The sequence below is a fragment of the Megachile rotundata genome, chromosome 2 (genome assembly GCF_050947335.1).
Source record: "Megachile rotundata isolate GNS110a chromosome 2, iyMegRotu1, whole genome shotgun sequence".
NCBI classification, from domain to species: domain Eukaryota; kingdom Metazoa; phylum Arthropoda; class Insecta; order Hymenoptera; family Megachilidae; genus Megachile; species Megachile rotundata.
Genome location: NC_134984.1, coordinates 15,052,696 through 15,072,653, shown reverse-complemented (window position 1 = coordinate 15,072,653; position 19,958 = coordinate 15,052,696). Strand labels below are relative to the sequence as shown.

Sequence of the window (19,958 nt, the reverse complement as noted above, 5' to 3'; positions counted from 1 at the left end):
GACATTAAATAAATTAAATTTTACGACAAATGTAACTTTGGATGAAAATCGAAAGATGAAGCATTATTAATTGCAGAATTAGGGATGATAATTCTATGAAAATTTACTTCTAATAAATAATTCGTTAACATGTAAAGTTGCGAGGTTATATGCCAATTTAACATGTAATATATAATACTAATTATTTTTCTAATAATTTTCTAATAATAATTTTATAATATTAATAATTTGTTATTTGATGTAAGTACTGGAACGTGTTATCTAAATATTACTGGTACATAGATAAAAACAAAAATTTCATAACTTTGACAAAACATATTCTAAACACTTGTAACAGAAAATAAATCAAAGCTTGAACTTTCTGTTCTCTGATTTCTATTGGTCAGATTATATTTAAATCAGTGTCCAAGACACCCTCTCTTACAAGAACTGTATAACTCTCTGGTGTTTAACAAATTTTCTACTGTTATAAACGACAATGTTTGCAATTGTGGTGTATATCATCAGAAAGGTTGGTTCTTTACCTTTAAAATGAGTGCAGCTACTTTAAAATAGGACTACTTTTAAGGAAGTTATAACAATTTGAACGAACGCTTGCACTTTTGGTTAATGTTGGGCTCAGGGCCAGTGCCGACGCTAGAGATTAGGGGGCCTGTGGTAAAAGTTTACAGTTTACAAATTTTGTAAATTTGTTAACTTGAGGATGTAGGAACTTTTGACTCCAAGAACTAGGGAGTTTAGACTTTTGAAAATTTGCAGATTTGCAAATTTGTAAATTTTGAAATATCGAAATTTCTAAATTTTTGAATTCAAATATTTTATTTACAAATTTGGGAATTTGGGAATCTAGAAATTTGAAAGTTTTGGGTGTCGCAAATGAAATTAATTTGAGAAGTTGGGAATTGGAAATTTAGAAATTTGACAACTTGAAAATTTTCAGAAATTTTCTTATTTAATATAAATTATTATTGATTTATGTTAGAAAGAAATTTTACACATATTTTTTCATTCTTTTCACTTACACCTACATTCGATTTCCTTGCGTTTAAAGTCGTTCAAAAAGAAAGATCTCATTTCTTCTTTTAAACGACGTAATAAAAAATATTATGTACTACATTCTAAACAGAGTAGACTCGCATTATATTGCCGATTTCTCCACGCACCAATCCTCTGTCATTTTAAAACACAGAGAATCTTCTGAACATCAAACTTCATAACTCAATACATTCACAATGAAAAGAATATTGATTCAGCTGCAATATAACGCGAGTCTCCTCTCTCTCATTCGCATCTCTCGCTTCTGCAGACACAGAAGTCTATGCACTTAGTCTTACAAAACGGTGGAAAATAATCCGAATAAAATTAACAAAGTAGAAAAGTTTATTTGTGTGTTATTTAATGACTGTTATATAGTTGTGAAGATTGATATCTATTTTTTTTTACCACATACGTATGTACAGATATCACGTCAATCCAGGTATGGAACTCCTTAAAATCATTTGATCGATAGCTTTTATTTAATATCTTGGGAAAAGATTGTTATTGTATGGTTGTCTGTAATCTGAATTATCGGGACCGGGGGGGTTAGCGGCTAGGGCTCGTCTGATGGCTTCTGGAATCGGAGGAGGGGTTGGTAGATGCGCTCCCTGAGGGTGGAAGCCATTTTCGTCGGCTGTGTATTCTACGGTAATCGGAGATCCGTCTGGGGCGGTGTACGAAAATCTACCTTGAACGACCTAAAAAATAATGTAAGAACAATTGTCAAACAAGTGAAGTAAAAAATAAATGATACAATTAGCATCGTATTAAGAAATTTGATCTATGAAACACTTTATTCATCACTCAGTTAAAAAATAAATGGAAGTAAATTTTTTTTATAAAATATATGCGTCTTCAGAAATTTATTTTAAATAGAGTAAAATATTATTTAATACAGGGTAAAGGTTAACATTAAACAAGGTTAAACGTAAGGTCAAAGTTGTGAGACTAAAGTTTAAGGTTTAACGTAAGGTCAAAGTTGCGAGATTAAAGTTTAAGGTTTAACGTAAGATCAATAGATATTTTATGCTAAGGACACAGTTACATTCATTAAAAATTTTTTGAAAAATTATATTATTAAATAGTAGATTACCTCGCTTTGTCCTTGTCCAGAGCCTTGAGGACGACCACTTTCGGCAACGGAAATACCGTTTTCGGTGTCATAACTGAAGGTGTAGGTACCGTCCGGGTATGTATCCTTCTGTTGACTGCGAATAGCTATAAATCTTCCAGGACTACTGTAAAACAGGTAGCAAATGATCTGTTGTTTAGCTATCAAATTAGTACAGCAATAGAGACGAAGTTGTCATAGAGTTATTAAAGTGAATCAAGTAGCTGTCAAAATGGCGTCAATCAATCCTTTTCTAACAAACGTGATTTATCGTGTTATCATTTAGAATGAAAATTAGACACTGTCTATAACTAAAAAAGTTTAATATGGGGAGTTTAATATGCATATGTTTGCATCATTAGATAATAACATATATACGTCTTGTTTTAAAATGTAACATAATAAATTAGATAGCCTTGAGAACTTGTTGAGTTACTAATTCAACCCTTGCATAATTCTAACGTTACAAAATGGCCGCCAGTTGGAGCATGCTTAAGTCTGATGCACATTTTGTACTCGATGATCAACCTTTTCTTCATATGTGAAATCCCTTGTACCAAGGTTAGTTAACCATTTCATACCATGTACACGTTACAATGTGCATCACATGTACAAAATATGTATAAAGTGTATTTTTACAACAAAGTGTAATTTTGCAATTGTGTAATTTTAAAATGTATGTTTATCAGCCACATAACATATGTTTATCGTCTCATTATGTATTTATAGGGGCAATTATTTGCAAGATTAAGAAAGTGACAACATTCGGATATTTGATAATTATACTTACCTATATGGTTGATTATATTGAGGCGTCGGTTGTTGGTAGTTTGGTCTAGGTGTTGGAAATCCGCGTAGTGAACCGAATTGTCCTAGCGCGCAGCCGAATAGAGCAAAGACCAATATCTGTAATTATATCATTTTAGTAACATAAACTTCAGGTATTTTATTCTGTATAATCCATAAGAATGTTTATCAGATAAAAATTTTGTGTATACATATTTTCAACTTATTACTTTCATCAGTGAAGTAATGAAAATTGTATAGGAGTTTTATATAGCGTAATATTATTTTGAACAGTATTTCAGTCAAATTTTCTATACATATAAATTGCCAAACTTGATTGATATACTGTCTAAAATAATTAATGAATAAACCTATTAAACGAGTAATTTAAATTTCTTCATCGACAAAAATGATATGTTGCAAATTGATTTAGCTTGTTTTAATATTAAACAGAATTTATGAACTTAACACTTTGACTCACGTCTTCTAAAAATTATGTATACAATTATATTTGAGAAAAATTTTACTACTTGCAGTACAACTAACAAATGTGATAAAAAATTATATTTGATACAATAGATTGAAATTAAATAAAAAATTATAAATACTTAATAGAATATCTTATGACACCGATATTGTTATCTAACATTTCTTGTTTGCTGCTCAACATTTCTTTCTGTATTTTTAAACAGATAACTAGTCGCAAGAATTTGTACCATCCAGTCTTCAAAGTTAGACTTTAATATCAAGTCAGAGACTCGCAAAACCCATCAAAAAAATCTTTGAAATAAAATATGAATATCCTTGTACCACGATGTTAAAAATTAAAGTACCCAAAATAGTCTACCATCTCAAAAAGCTTATTACAATTTTAAAGCGTGGAAATATTTTGTGAACAAAAGATTACTCGTTGATCCATAAATATCTAGCCCGAATATTACAAAATATTCACAAATAAGGTGACAAGTATTGTCGTAAAAAAGTATAACGAGAACGTGACGCTGTCAAAGAGTTAAACAGATCAAATTCACTCAAATTTTGAAAAAAATAATTTGTCTATCGATTCGCGAGTATCACTCACTAAGTGCTGCATGACGCCGGTTTGTTGTCGATTTGAACAAGATCGACTCTGCAGTATGGTGTAGAAGTACAGCCGACATTTATATGAAGCCGCCGAAGAAGATTTTCCCTTCCCCCATGCGTTTAAACCATTCTCTCTTCATAGTTTCCACACTCGCCCTCACAATTTTGCCCCACCTTAACTCTGCTCCTCATCATCTTACATATTAGAATTAATGTTAGCAAGCATGAATTGTTCATCGATGGCGAGTCGATAGGTAGCAATTAGCGATGTCGTTATCGAATTTGTCACCAGTTATATTTATCGTTAAACGCATGAGGGTAATTTTCTTATATAATGTAACACACAAGGTGTGTCACTATTTATTTATTGCAAAGGTAATTTTTGGAGGGCCATAAATAATTTGAGTTTACGCTAAATTGAATTTTAGGTTAGGTTCACCCTACAGACGCTAAATTGAATTTTAGGTTAGGTTAAAATTTGTTGCAAATATACTACATAGTATGCTATAGAATTCTTTATCTTTATCGATTATGATTCTTTCAATCATTCGATGTAATAGTTATTTTAAAAAGTAGCTGTATTTGTATTTTTTATATACATAATTGTGTTTATGTAAATAAACTGAGATTGTAAAAAGAGGGACCTTTTATATCACTTCACTCTTTTAAATTATTTTAAAGATATACTTTGTTGTAACTGGATATAGTAGATACAATAGTCGTCCACTAATTCCATGCTAGATAATGTCCTATTAAGAACATACAATAGACATACATACACATATAAGTATATACACACTTTTTATTCTATAAAAAAGACACACATGCTATTGAAACCCTAAAACTTCTTATTTCCACAAAAATTGTAAAAATAAATGCCTCCAAAAGAGGAAATTATCAAGCCATGTACAGCCAGTTAATTTCTTTAATTTAAAGAACAAAATTTGACTCTCACATATGAACAGAAATATTTTCAATATTTTAATTATACAGATATCCAGTGTTCCTTAAAAAAAATCAGAAAAACAAAGCAAGGACAAAAATAATGTATTCATAACCTATAAGCTAATGAGATATAGGTTATATCGTAATGAAGTGATAAAGTAAGGTTAACTGCAATTTACATAATTTACAAAAATTATTCATGGTTCATAACTTATAAATAATTTATAAACTGAAAGGTGTGCGAATAATTTCTACCCCCCTGTAGAATATGAACTTTTCTGCATGACTCAAAATTTTGTGCAGTAGAATGAATAATTTGTAAGTAGATTGTTGTTCTGACAGGACTCCAACGGTATGCGCTTCTATTTGTATCTTTAGGAGGCTTTAAGGCTTGAGATGATGGGGCATACCTAAGCTGACATGGTTAATAAAATTAGAAAGGTCAAACTAGATTCAAGCTCTTCAACTCTTGATATTTGACCGTCACGATAAAATATTTCACCTTGATTCATATTTTTATCGCGGTTAAAGCTCTTTGAATTGTCAGTTCTTGAAGTCATTTTAAGACAGATTTTTAATAGTCATCGATAGTTGCTGATAAAGGGTTCAAATTTTAAAAGTGCAAGTAAATTATTATTCTATTTCAAAATATAATCATATGAATTTGTGCAAGGTTTAGTAGCAGAATAAATTGGGGTTAGATATAATTTATTAGTTTTTATTGTCTTCATTGAAATTTGTTAATGATTAGTGAAATTTTTAAATAAATTATTTTATGAAAAATTATTATTTAAAAAATAAAAAAATATTCCATCAAATACAAAATATTAATAATACATAAAAAATAGTTGTTCCAGTAATGAAAATTTTTACATGCTTCAAATAATTTCATAATATAATTCACTTCATTAATTTATTAGACTGCAAAATTTTTAATTAAGGTACCTAAAATTTCTATCAAAAAATCATTTTTAATATACAAAATATTAAGAATTCCTTTTATTGCTGCACTTTTAATTTTTAACTCGTTTGACTATATTAATAATGCAATGTAACGTGTAATTAATGTAATATAATGAACGTAACGCATAATAAAAGTAATAAAAAATAAGTATTCGATTGGATCGTCGTTGTACCGTTGTTCCCGCCCTTTAGACGGAATTGTCAAGGTTCGGTCAGCGAAAATTCATGGTGAAAGATTAACCATGGGAATCAGGATACCCGGCGATGACGAAGGAATAACTATGTATGAGGATGCTTTAATTTCTGCGAATGCCTCCCATATACAAATTATGAAATCAAACTGGTATTCAGACGACTCCTTCGTTTATGCTCTACCCTTCTTCTCTGTTTTTTTGTTACACGTGACGAAAGATGAAAGGAATTCATCCTGTCATATTCACGCCCAGTGAACTATCAACCTGTAGCATCATTCTTGGCTCAATTGCATTGCTTGCGAAGCATTTGGCGTATTCGGGCTTAGTTTTCAATGAAATATTACACTATAACATTACTTTCCATATTATATTAATTTTATATCTTTTCGTTAATAACACGAAACGTTTATCTCCTACATAAATTTCCTTTCGACGTATTCAAATGTATACGTTAATGGAGTATTGTGTTAACCTCTTTTATTGGTGTTTTCATATTTTTGCATTAATGAGATTCAATCATCCGAAATTCATTTAAATATATTATAATGCCTACATTTCGTTTCTATGTATTAAATAATATTAAGTTTCGTCTTTTATGCAAGAAACTGTACAAAATTGTTTGATGACATTTGCAGAGGTTAGTTTATCCTTCTATTGTATCATTTTCACTATTAACACTTTACAGATCTTATTATTTAACAATATTACTATTTTATTATTCAAGTGCTGTATTATTCCACTATTTTATAAATTATTATACTATTACACTATTCTACTATTTCATAATTTCATTCTACTATACTAGTATATTACTATACCAGTACACTGTTATAATAATTAATACTGATCGATTTATACTACTATGTAAATATATTGTTATACTACCGTACTATTATACTACTATACTGCTGCACTACTATACTACTATGCTGCTGTACTACTATACTACTATACTGCTGCACTACTATACTAATATACTGCTGTACTACTATACTACTATACTACTATACGACTGTACTGCTATACTGTTATACTACTATACTACTATACTACTGTACTATTATACTACTGCACTACTATACTACTGTACTACTATGCTACTGTACTGCTATATTACTATATTCTATACTGGTATAATACTATGCTACTATACTACTATACTACTATAATACTATACTACTATACTACTATACTACTATACTACTATACTACTATACTACTATAATACTATACTACTATACTACTATACTACTATACTACTATACTACTATACTACTATACTACTATACTACTATACTACTATACTACTATACTAATATACTACTGTGCTACTATACTACTATACTACTATGCTACTATACTACTATACTACTATACTACTATACTACTATGCTACTATACTACTATACTACTATACTACTATACTACTATACTACTATACTACTATACTACTATACTACTATACTACTATACTACTATACTACTATACTACTATACTACTATACTACTATACTACTATACTACTATATTGCTGTACTGCTGTACTACTATGCTATTATACTACAATATTATTATGCTACTATACCATTATCCTACTGCACTGTTATACCACTATGCAACTACACAACCATACTACTATATGAGTATTCCATTATGCTACTATAAATGCATACAACTAATAAAAAATAGAATAGTTCACTTTAACCTATTCAAACTAAAAATACCAATAAACAACCATACATACCTACAACAATAAATAATTCTATCGTATTATACCAGCAAACAATTACCATCAAAAATTATTTATGTAAATGTTACTTCATTTTGCGTCAATATTTGCACTATAACTAACAGCTACAGAATTGCTGCAACAATCTCTGCTATCGAAGAGCATTAATTAACAAGGTAATTACACATATAAATTGAGAAGATTGAATTTTTTAATTTTGAAAATATTGAGATCGCAAGATCCGATATGCGGGACGCGTCAAATCCTTTTACTGTAATATTCGATTGGTCGATCGTTCGGCCGATTGGTCGGTTGATCGTTGTGTAATGGACAAGAGACCGATGATTTGCTTTCACTGACTCACCTTTAGCGTGATATTACGATTACCATTAACATTAGTCCAACTGGCATTTCGGTCACTCTTCCTAAAATCTTCTTCTCATTAATGCAGAGGTGGGGTAGCGCTAATTGTAGGGGAAAGGACCACTATTATACTGCGCTATTATGCAATAGGTATACTCTGTTCGAATGCATATTAGGTAAAATACACAAAATCATGTGCTACAATCGTTTATTTGTGTGAACCAAATTTTTGTCACGCGAGTGTGGAACAATTTTTGGAAGGGTGTTGCTTGTTATTTTTAATGAGGATATGTGTAATGTTACCTGTGAAATATACAGAAAAAGATATTTGTCTATAAATACTTTTACAATGCTTGCCACTATAAAGAAGTGTGCGAGAACATACCTTATAATCTTATTAGGTCAAAGTCTGGGTCCTGACACAGTATCGCGTTAAATATTATGTAACAAATTTTTAAATAGTTTTATTCAATCCGCTGGTGTTTTATTCAGACCGTGAAAAATTATGGGACTCTGAAATTTAACATCTGGAAATTTTGGTACGTTTTGATACTTTGAAAACTTTGGGAATTTGAGAGTTTTTGGATTTTAGACTTTGGAATTTTGGACCATTGAGAATTTGGAATTTTTTACTTTTTAGATTTTGGATATTTGGATTTTTTGGGGTTTTGGAATTTTTTTAATTTGGAACTTAAAAATTTGAAATTTTCGAAATTTTTGAAATTGACTAATTTGTAGTTTTGGAATTTTCTATCTTTGCAATTTTACAACTTTGAAATTTTACAACTTTTCAATTTTCTAAATTTCGAATTTTCCAACTTTGAATTTTCCCAGCTTTGGAATTTCCCAACTTTTCAATTTTCTACATTTCGAATTTTCCAACTTTATAATTTTCTAAATTTCGAATTTTCTCACTTAGAAATTTTCCAAACTTGCAATTTTCCAAATTTCGAATTTTCCAACTTTGCAATTTTCCAAGCTTCGAGTTTTCCCAATTAGAAATTTTCCAACTTTTCAATTTTCCAGCTTTGAAATTTTCCAACTTCGTAATTTTCCCTCTTTGAAAACTTAGAATTTCTTAATCTTGCTTAAGAATTTTGAAACCTTGGAATTCTAGAACTTCGTGAATAAGTATGGTCTTTAGGAATGCCATAAGCGTAGATGGAGAATGCCTTTCGATTCACAAGCAATGGTGTTAATTTGCAGTTTATGATACACTCTCCAGTTGTTAACTCCATAGGAATGACCCCTTATCGTCTTCCAATAATACCTACTTATACAGCAACAATGTTCTAAAGTACCAACAGGAGTTATTTATTATTCCACGAAGTGGTATTTTCTTCCCACTAATTCATTCACATTAATCAATTCATCGTGATTTATAAACTAACTTGAAAGAAAGTGAACTTGCAAATGTTTTTAACAATTTATTTATTGTTATTATTCATGTATGAATAACATACATATTATTCCTGTATGAATAACATATAATAAAAATAATTTAAGAAAATACAGAAGATGTACCATTAAATTTCAGAATAAAAATATTCCTCTATACAGTAGATAATAAATTGTTGCAACGTGTTTGTTTAAATATTTTATTGTATAATATTTAAATTAATTTAAGAGAGTAGATACAGTCGATACAAAAGCGTAATAATATTTATAAGCACTGTAATTACATGATGTGGATGTAGTACGCAGGCTTCCTGTATATTTATAAAATATACGTAAAGTTATTTACATTCGTAACACATATTTTCTTTTCTTCGATATATAAATGCTGTTGATTTGTTAATATCTGGTTTTCAATGTATATTGAACAAGGATAAACAACAAAGAGGCAAGGGATCATATATGGTAGCAATATTTGTCAACATTATACTCTTTTCACTCTTGTGTCAATAACCACAGTTGAGATTTTCAAATTGTTCAATTTTTGTGTTTTTATATTTTGAAATATTTGTATTTGCAAATTTTTATGATTTGGTATTTTGAAATATTTTCTAGTTTTCAAGTTCTTAAGTTTTCAAGTCTTCAAGTTTCAAAGTTTTCAAGTTTTCAGGTTTTCAAGCTTTCAAGTTTTCAAGCTTTCAAGTTTTCAAGTTTTCAAGTTTTCAAGTTTTCAAGCTTTCAAGTTTTCAAGTTTTCAAGTTTTTAAATTTTCAAGTTTTCAAGCTTTCAAGTTTTCAAGTTTTCAAGTTTTCAAGCTTTCAAGTTTTCAAGTTTTCAAATTTTCAAGCTTTCAAGTTTCCAAGTTTTCAAGTTTTTAAATTTAAAATTTTTCAAGTTTTTAAGTTTTTAAATTTTCAAGTTTTCAAGCTTTCAAGTTTTCAAGTTTTCAAGTTTTCAAGCTTTCAAGCTTCCAAGTTTTCAAGTTTCTAAATTTTAAATTTTTCAAGTTTTCAAGTCTTTAAATTTTCAAGTTTTCAAGCTTTCAAGTTTTCAAGTTTTCAATTTTTCAATTTTCCAAGTTTTCAAGTTTTTAAATTTTCAAATTTTCAAATTTACAACTTTCCAAGTTATTGAATTCTTAAGTTTGAAAATTGTTAAATTCTCAAATTCTCAAATTTGCAAATTCTCAAACTTTAAAATCCACTAATTCCCAAGTTGCTAAATTATAATTCTCTAAATTTGAAAATTTGATAATTTATAAAATCTTGTCTATAATTAAATTACACTCTCACCTCCCACTTCTCTCAAAGCACTTATAACATAATAAATTTCCACTTCAAACTCACAACTTCCCATTTTAAAAATCATCTACATCCTCAAATTACGTCCCAAAATTAAAAAGACCCAAAATCCTAACACTGAATAATAAACGTACTCTGTATTCACCCATGATAAAATTATTCAGATATAACCTATTAACTAATTATATTTACTCCGTGCTTGAATTATACTTGATAGTACCTCTCACGTTTCCCGAAGTGCTCATAAAAGCATAGTTATCTTACCTAAATACTATGAACCATAGTGAGTCTATCAACCGTATACTTGTCCCCATAAACAATTCCGCCGTCCACGTTATATTCACGTAAAGCAACATGGTATAATCGGTCCTCAGGTTATTATAGTAATAAACGATCTTTGAACACTGTGGTTATTGACACAAGGGTTAATTTGCTTTGTACGAGCCGTTTCCTATAACCGAGACACGTGTCACAATGTTTTAATATCTTCTGTAAAGTTCATCTTCTTCAGGGTGCGCTGCGTTGTGCGCCAAAGCGCGTTGTATCGCGACCGGTATCGGTGGTGGTGTTGGTAGATGAGCTCCGCTAGCTTGGAAGCCATTTTCATCCGCTGTGTAAGTCACCAAAATGGGTGTTCCATCCGGTGCCGTGTAACTAAACTGTCCTCTCACGGATTCGATTTGATTCGGTGGTGCGTACTTCGGTACACCTTGTTCTGCCACGGATATGCCGTTCTCTGTGTCGTAACTGGAAAAACAAATTGGTTTATAAATATTAATTTTATGTACAGGGTGTTTGGAATAGTAAATACTTTAGAAAGGACTATAAACTAGCGGCTAGGTGCCCTGACGCGAATTCGAATGTGATTTTAAAATTCAGGACCTAGTGTAAATGGGTGGAAGATTGAGACGTAGAGGTTTTTAAGTCTTTGTGAAGAATTAACTTGTATGATAGTTAAACTTGCCTTATAAAAAGTCGATTATTGATTGAGTGACGTAGACTGAGTTGTCATTGATGATGAGTTGTAGGGATTTTAAGTAACAGTTGATTCTATGTGTTAAGAATTGTGGACAACGATAATAAAATTGGTATTTTAGAGATTTAATGGTGGTGAACGATAGGTTACCCTCAGATTGCTGCCAAAATCTGTGTAGCAATTTTCCAATTCTCCAAATCTCCAAATCTCTAAATTCTCAAACTTCCCAATATCTTTAAATTTCCAAATCTCCAAATTCCCAAACCCCTAAATTTTCAAATTCCATAATCCTCAACCTGCAAATTCCTAAATCCTCAAATTCTCAAATTTCCAAACCCCTCATCCCTAAATTCTCAAACTTCCTAATATCTGAATCTCCAAATCCCCAAATCTCTAAATTCCCTAATTCCCAAATCCCCAAATCTCTAAATTCCCTCATCCCCAAATCTCCGACTTCTTAAACCCCTAAATTTCCAAATTCCCCATCCTCCAATCCCCAAAACCCTAAATCTCCAAATTCTCAAATTTCCAAATCTCCACATCCCTAAATCCTCAAATCCCCAAATCTCCAAATCTCCAAATCCCCAAATCCCCAAATTCCTAAATTCCCCAATCCCCAAATCTCCAAATTCCCCACCCTTCAACCCCCAAACCCCTAAATCTCCAAATTCTCAAATTTCCAAATCTCCAAATCCCCAAATCCCCAAATCCCCAAATCTCCAAATCTCCAAATCCCCAAATCCCCAAATTCCTAAATTCCCCAATCCCCAAATCTCCAAATTCCCCATCCTCCAACCCCCAAACCCCTAAATCTCCAAATTCTCAAATTTCCAAATTCTCAAATCCCCAAATCCCCAAATCCCCAAATCTCCAAATCTCCAAATCCCTAAATTCCCTAATCCTCAAATCTGCAAATTTTCAAACCCCTAAATTTCCAAATTCCCCAAACCTGAACCCCCAAACCCCTAAATCTCCAAATCCCCAAAATTTCCCCTCCCAACATCCACAAATAATCCTCCATATTACCCAATTTATTAAATTTCACTGTCTAAGAATAAAAACGCAGAAAAATCAGTAAAGGGACAATAGTTACGACGTAAAGTAGTTGAACGTTTTACGATTGCACAGAAATCAGTGATCCGACAGACGATTTGACGGGAGCGTCAAAACGAACACGTAAGGTGGATCTTTATCCGATTCGCCAAACAACAGATTGGATAGGTGGGGCCAACTTCTAGACACGGACGTTTCAGTGAACTAACATAATGCTGACTACTAAGTAGGTAGCTAGGTCGATTGTAATTATTCCATTGTGCAATGTATTATTGCTAACTGCGCAGTCGACTAACACAAATGATTAACATCGCAGCTAATTATATATCTTTTCACAGCTAAGTATCCTGTGGATCCTCTGTTTTATTTTTATTTATTCATGTTTACTCTACATAGATTTGTATCTATTAATATGCAAGTATTAGAGACAACTAACATCGTTGTCTTTGGATTAACATACACTGTTGTATTGTAATATTGTAAATATTAAAACACGATATTAATATAATAATATTATCAATATCTGTCCGGTGTAATATTATTAATTTTAATTTTGTTTTTGATTACAGTAACAGTATGGTGTAGTATTATTAGATTTGATTATATTAACAATATCTTAATGTAGTGTTATTAGATTTGATTATATTAACAATATCTTGATGTAGTGTTATTAGATTTGATTGTATTAACAATATCATGATGTAGTGTTATTAGATTTGATTATATTAACAATATCATGTATTATTATGAGTATCGATTTTGATTATACTGAAATATTATGAATATTAATTTTGATTATACTGATAAATATAATGTCATAAATACTACGTTGATAGAACGTAACTAGAAATAAGTACAACAATTTAAATGCCATTCCCAGTTTAATTTAAGAAGACAGATAATTTACGAAAGAGAGGAAGCACTAATTAGCTCAACGCAAGTGTAAAGTAAGCCTGGCGCCATAGGTAGATAACGTTTATTATACACTTATGTTTGAATGACTAGAAAACCGTCTGAAAGAGTGAACAGTAGTATGACCTTAAATGTTCTCATCCTTGACGCACCTGATCAATTATCGTCGAGGGAACTCGGACGTGTCGGGAAGTCAAGTTGCAGTAGAAAGTGCCGAATATCGGTTACAAACATTTCTATACACGATCTTTCTTTTTAATCATTCCACGTACACCTGACTTGTTAGGTTAACCAGAAGGTTTCGTCTTTTAAAGAGATATTCGATTATGAACGTTACATAACTAAAATCTTATTACGAACATATTGATTGCTATTTCAACGTGTGAGTCTTCATTTAATCATCATCTATTATCCTTGCCCTTTTACTACACGTATCATCATTCATTCGAATATTCTCAACAATAAATCTTGTAAACGATACAGTCATTTAGTGCAATGTGCAGGTTGTAGTTTAAACAACGTATCTTTAAGAGAATGATTAGACGTAATTTTGCTAAAATCTTTGGGAGATTTTTAAGTATTTGTGTGGAGAGATTTTGATATATTTTTATATGTAGCGATTTGGGGAAGTAGGAATTTGATGTAGGAATGTTAGGATATGAAAATCTGGGTTTCTAGGTATACGAGGGTCTGGGAATCTGGGAATCTGGGTATTTGGGGATCTAGGAAGGTCAGGACATAGAAAGATTTCTGTATAGGTAGATAGGTTTCTAAGTATTTGGAGATCTAGGAATATCAAGATATAGAAATTTAGGTTTCTAGGTATTTGGAAATCTAGGGATCTCAGAACGTTGAAATTTGGAAATATGGGGACCTGGGAAAATAGAGAGACTTCTAGGTATTTTGAGATGTATGGATTCAAGGGTATAGAGGTCCTATAGTGATATAGTAATTCGGATTTCTAGATATTTAGGGTTCTAGAGATTTAAAGATGTAAGGGTTTGAGAATATAGGAATCTATGGATGCAGATTTAAGTTTCTAGGTCCTTCATTTTTTGGGAATCTAGGTTTCTAGGTATTCCTCAAGAGACCTAGAAATATAAAAACCTAGAGATCTAGTAATTTACTAGCAGGAAAGTAGTCATAGTCATAGCAGTCACAGTCTAGCAAAAAATATTCCTACATCTCCAAATACTCAAGAGCATATAACAAACTATCAAGTATCTCTCAATTGAATTAAAATCTCCCTATCTAAAACCCTAGAATATTACCATTTAAGCCTACAAAAATCCTCCTCAAAGTTCTATATCTCATATAATTCTACATTTCCAACACTCTAAATTTTCTTTCCTTAATTTACCCTTCATTATGATAAACAATGTACCTTAGCACTAAACCACTTGATCGACGCAAATGGCTGAAAAATCGCGCGCAGCGTTAACTTGAACACCTTGTATAGCAAGTAGGTGTTTTTAAAATTGAGAACAAATGAGATTCTCCGAGCGTGTCGAGATCGCTTTGGAGGAAACGTACCTCGACGTCGCTTATCGTTCTGTCGACGTTCATGACGATGTGGAAGGACGATCTCACCTGTAGGAGTACGATCCATCCGGAGAGGAGTCTTGTGATTGTCGCAATATGGCGAAACGTCGGCCATAATAATCGGGATTGTACGGATATCTATTGTTTTGCGCATAACACATCGCTATAAAAACCATTAGAACGATCTGAAACATAAATAATGTAATTAAAAACGTATTAATAGTAATTGTGGTTGTTTCTCAAATGACACCTTTACACTTGGAGAAAATTTTTATTTTTACTTTTATTATAATCTTGTAACATTTTAAGTCAAATTGGTATTCAAGAAGTAATCTTAGAGAAAGTTAATTGTAATGATTAAAAATATTTTTTATACAAATTATAAAATTCGTTGGTGATTATAAAAATTTATTTGAAGATCTTGGTTTCTTTGTATGAAATTCTTGAATTATTTTGCAAGTTAATTTTTGTGTAAATTAAAAAGATCTAACATGTCTGATGAGCTAGAAGACAATATAAATAGGAAAATTAATTTTAACTAGCTTATTGTAAAATTTTCTAGAGTTTATTCTCCTTTGAGAGTCCCTCCTTTGAGAGTCTCCTTGATTCCTTCAAACGCCATTTTAGACTAAGCTTGAATTTTATTTAAAATTGTAAAAATTTATAAAATGTACATACTTCGATAATTAACATTACGTGTACGTAATGTAATGTATAATTGAAATATATTATTCTGCAAATTAGAAAAGAATGGGAACTAAAATTTGCATCTTCAGTCATTTACATGAAAACAAAGTCGTCGCATTGCAACAAAGTTGAAAATTATAATTAAGATAATTATAGTAATTGAATCACAGTTGCAAATGTGTTTGTTTTAATTCAACTAGAAATAATATAGTCAAACTTCTCATAAATCATGAATCATCGTGTATAATTGATGCACTATGTTCCCCGTTTTAATTATTTGATCCTTTTTTTCCGACGTGGCTATTGTTTGTAAGAAATTAATTCATTCATACATCAATGGAACGTTATTATTCAGCAAGATGATTGCAGATAATTTACTATGTTTTCAGAACACATTTCTGGACTATTTGGGAAATACTTTGTTCGTGTGGAATTTCCAGAATGAAACGCAGATTTAATCTGTTGAGGTTATGTTCGCTTACGTGGATTAGGTATAATATAGTAGTAGCATATATTATATTGTCACTATTGCAATAATTTCAATATTATTATAGTATTGTGCTATAATAGAATGCAATATTTAATAAATATAGCAAAGGCATATTTATTTAAAATAAATTATAAAATATGTTAGTAATACTTTTTTATAGTATATCAGGAAATAATATAACTGAATATTTTACTTCATTAAAAGTGCTTCAATAATTCAAACATTGCTATTTATGTAACAATACAATTTATTATGTAACAATTGCACAATTTCTAACACATTGACTGTCATGGCCCACGAATTAATGCAATCGAATAATAATTAAAAAAGGTACAATAAATTGAATGTTCGTATCAGGTAAAAAGTAAAAACTTCAATTTGGAAATGTTGTTAGTTATACAAGATGGAAGATTAGAAACTTAAATTTGAAGATTATACTAACTATACTAGTAAAGTTTAAATTATATAAATTAATCTAAATTACACACTTAATAATATAATTCTAAAATCTGTAAATTATGCAGAGAATATAAACAACAAAATTGAAAGCTAAAATTATTAATAATATATAATAGCAAATTGTATACTAATTGTCATACTACCAGTAGAAATATTAGTATAACAAATTCAATTAAAATTCAGAAATTTAAGTTTCCTCTATCTAATACTCTTGATACAATATTAAATCTATTCAAGTCCCCTTTTTCTCTTATTAAAACCTCAATCTATCTTCTCACCTCCTTTCCCATTTTGGCGGGAAGCGACTCAAATTCAATTTCGTCAAAGCAAACCTTAACTAAGTCCTCTCAATTCTACTAAAAAGAAGTCACAATCTTCCTATCCTAATTATCCTAATCTATCCTATCCATAATATACTGTTTGAAAATTGAATAAAATGTTTGTAAAAAATCATAAACAAGCTAACACTTACAAAAATCTTCATGATGACCGCGTAACGATTAAAATCAAAATTCCTTTATCGATCACGTAACGACACGAAAATCTTGAAAATCGACGATAGTTGACTTCACTGTAATCTTCGGATGGAGAAGTAACAAGAGTTCGTTCTATCTAGCAATGTCCAGAAGTACGCGAGCAGACGTGTCACGATGAGGCTTTATAGGCGGCAACAGTACTTAGTTTCTGTATCCTTTCCGCCCCGCCACTGTTTCGAACAACTTGTAGGGGAAAATATGTTTTAAATATTCGTCTATTCATATGCCACGTGGGGACTGTATCTATGATCGTTTAATCAATTACACCTGTCACAGAAATATCCACATTTGAGGTACGGACAATTGAAAAGGATCAATAAACGATACTTTTGGTAAATTGTTGAATTGGGAACTTTTTTAAGTATATCATTTTTATTGCAAATAGGTGGGTACTTTAAATTGTTATGGAGGTTTGGAAATTTAGGGATTTGGACAGTTTGGAATTTCAGAGCTTGGGAGGTGGGAGATTTGAGAGAATTGTGGATATGAGTGTTTGGGGAGTTGGGAAGTTGGGGATTTAGGGATTTGAGAGTTTAGGAATTAGCGATTTAGGGAATTTAGGAATTTGGGATTTTGGGGATTCTGAAATTTTAGGGTTTGAGGATTTTAGAATTTGGGGATTTGGATTTTGGGGGATTTGGAATTTGGGAAATTTGGAATTTGGGGAACTGAGAATTTGGGGGATTTGGAATTTGGGGAATTTGGAATTTGGGGAATTTGGAATTTGGGGAATTGGGAATTTTGGGAATTGGGAATTTTGGGAATTGGGAATTTTGGGAATTGGGAATTTGGGGGATTTGGAATTTGGGGGATTTCAAATTTGGGAAATTTGGAATTTGGGGAATTTGGAATTTGGAGAATTTGGAATTTGGGGAATTTGGAATTAGAGGAATTTGGAATTTGGGGAATTTGGAATTTAGGGAACTTGGAATTTGGGGAATTTGGAATTTGGGGAATTTGGAATTCGGGGAATATTGGAATTTGGGGAATTTGGAATTTGGGAAATTTGGAATTTGAGAAATTTGGAATTTGGGAAATTGGGAATTTGGGGAATTTGGAATTTAGGAAATTTGAAATCTAGGGTATTTGGAATTTGGGGAATTTGGAATTTGGAGAATTTGGAATTTGGATCATTTGGAATTTGAAACTTTGAAAATTTGAAAATTAATTAATTTATAAATTTCAGTATTTGAAAATTTAGGGATTTGGAAACTTGGAAATTTTTAAATATGCAAACTAAAATATCCTTCGAATTCTCAAGTATGTAATCCTACGCACAAGTCCTAAACGTCAAATAATAATTTAAATAAAACAATTATTATTAATATCAACCTTAATACTGATAACATCTACATTCATTACAATTAAAATTGAAATTAACGTTGATAGTAAAATTTGATAAAAATTAAAAGCATGATCCACCAAAACTTTCAGCACCTGTAATTAACGAAATAAAAATGGTAATTAGCCTTCAGGGAATTTATGTTTCCTGACTGACGTTGTAGTCGAATACAAGGTCACTTTGATCCGCAACAATGTTATTATAATCACAAACGAGAAAGTGTATTATTACATAAAAATGTAACCGTGGCAATATAACGGAAATCACAATGAAAATTTTTGTTCTTGTATCGTTCAACTTAATTTGCAACCCACGATAATATTAAAATAAAAATTTGACACTGAACAAATTAACTGTAATTAATGAACTAACTCTCAATTAATTCAGACAATAAATAATTCAAGACTGCCATCAAACTGCAATTTTCCTGAAAAGTTGGATACTGTAACGTGTTACATAATGAAGCAATTCTGTTTAAAGTTCAACAGCTCGGCGCGCCTGTGCTCTCTGCAAAAATGAAACCCAAAATGCACGGAATGACAGTCAAATTTAGCTGTTGCATTCTTCAAGACTCGTACATTGGAATAATAACAAAGAAAAGTCGTGAGATTGTTCGAAGCCTAATTACCCGAACGACCTCTTAATACGAACTGCCTTTAAACGGCTGTTATTAGATCAGCCAGTTTGCAGTGTCTCGTAAAACACGGGTTAGGATGACCTCGCAACAAGATTCAGATCGTCAGATTTGCCACGGATCATCACAGGGCGTATTCCTTTCACTGGATGTCTGTTACGAGCAGGATGCACGATCCAACGAATCGTTGCACCGCATCGACGATTCTTGCGACACTCCCTCTTTTAAACACCAACGCATTCTGATCTGTCGAAATTTTTCTAATTCGATTAGCTTATCTTCCCTTCGATTGATAATCTTTTGCTCTGTGAACAATGAGGATGCGCGGGACTGAACGCAAGGTGGTTGAATGGCGATTGAAGTTGAAGCTGAGTGTACTGCTTGCTTTGAAATTGCAAGTGGAGATGGGGAAGTAAATG

General features: G+C 31.2%; 2 protein-coding genes across 3 annotated transcripts; both read right to left on the bottom strand.

Annotated features, from left to right (window-relative positions):
* Positions 1-1,362: 1,362 nt before the first annotated feature.
* Positions 1,363-4,133, bottom strand: LOC100880223 (endocuticle structural glycoprotein SgAbd-8). 2 transcript variants are annotated; one of them, XM_003700996.3, is made up of 4 exons: positions 4,017-4,133; positions 2,940-3,055; positions 2,132-2,276; positions 1,363-1,736 (listed from the first exon to the last, which is right to left on the bottom strand). In XM_003700996.3, the coding sequence occupies exons 1-4, from the start codon at positions 4,026-4,028 to the stop codon at positions 1,518-1,520; spliced, it is 492 nt and encodes a 163-aa protein (XP_003701044.1). In that variant the 5' UTR covers positions 4,029-4,133; the 3' UTR covers positions 1,363-1,517. The 2 variants fall into 2 exon arrangements, with proteins under 2 accessions (XP_003701044.1, XP_076396153.1); XM_076540038.1 differs by having other exon boundaries at positions 2,132-2,273.
* A 5,663-nt stretch (positions 4,134-9,796) lies between these two features.
* Positions 9,797-17,679, bottom strand: LOC100883766 (endocuticle structural glycoprotein SgAbd-1). The gene is made up of 3 exons (XM_012280112.2): positions 17,500-17,679; positions 15,440-15,576; positions 9,797-11,655 (listed from the first exon to the last, which is right to left on the bottom strand). Exons 1-3 carry the CDS (start codon positions 17,509-17,511, stop codon positions 11,388-11,390), a joined length of 417 nt encoding a protein of 138 aa, XP_012135502.1. The 5' UTR covers positions 17,512-17,679; the 3' UTR covers positions 9,797-11,387.
* Between the last annotated feature and the right edge of the window lie 2,279 nt (positions 17,680-19,958).

What these genes read in the sequence shown, in the direction of transcription:
- LOC100880223 (XM_003700996.3), bottom strand. An exon ending in CAATATAATCAACCATATAG is followed by an intron (nt 2,277 to 2,939) that starts GTAAGTATAATT and finishes CCTGTTTTACAG; the next exon opens with TAGTCCTGGAAGATTTATAG. An exon ending in CTGGACAAGGACAAAGCGAG is followed by an intron (nt 1,737 to 2,131) that starts GTAATCTACTAT and finishes ATTATTTTTTAG; the next exon opens with GTCGTTCAAGGTAGATTTTC.
- LOC100883766 (XM_012280112.2), bottom strand. An exon ending in GATGGATCGTACTCCTACAG is followed by an intron (nt 11,656 to 15,439) that starts GTGAGATCGTCC and finishes TTGTTTTTCCAG; the next exon opens with TTACGACACAGAGAACGGCA.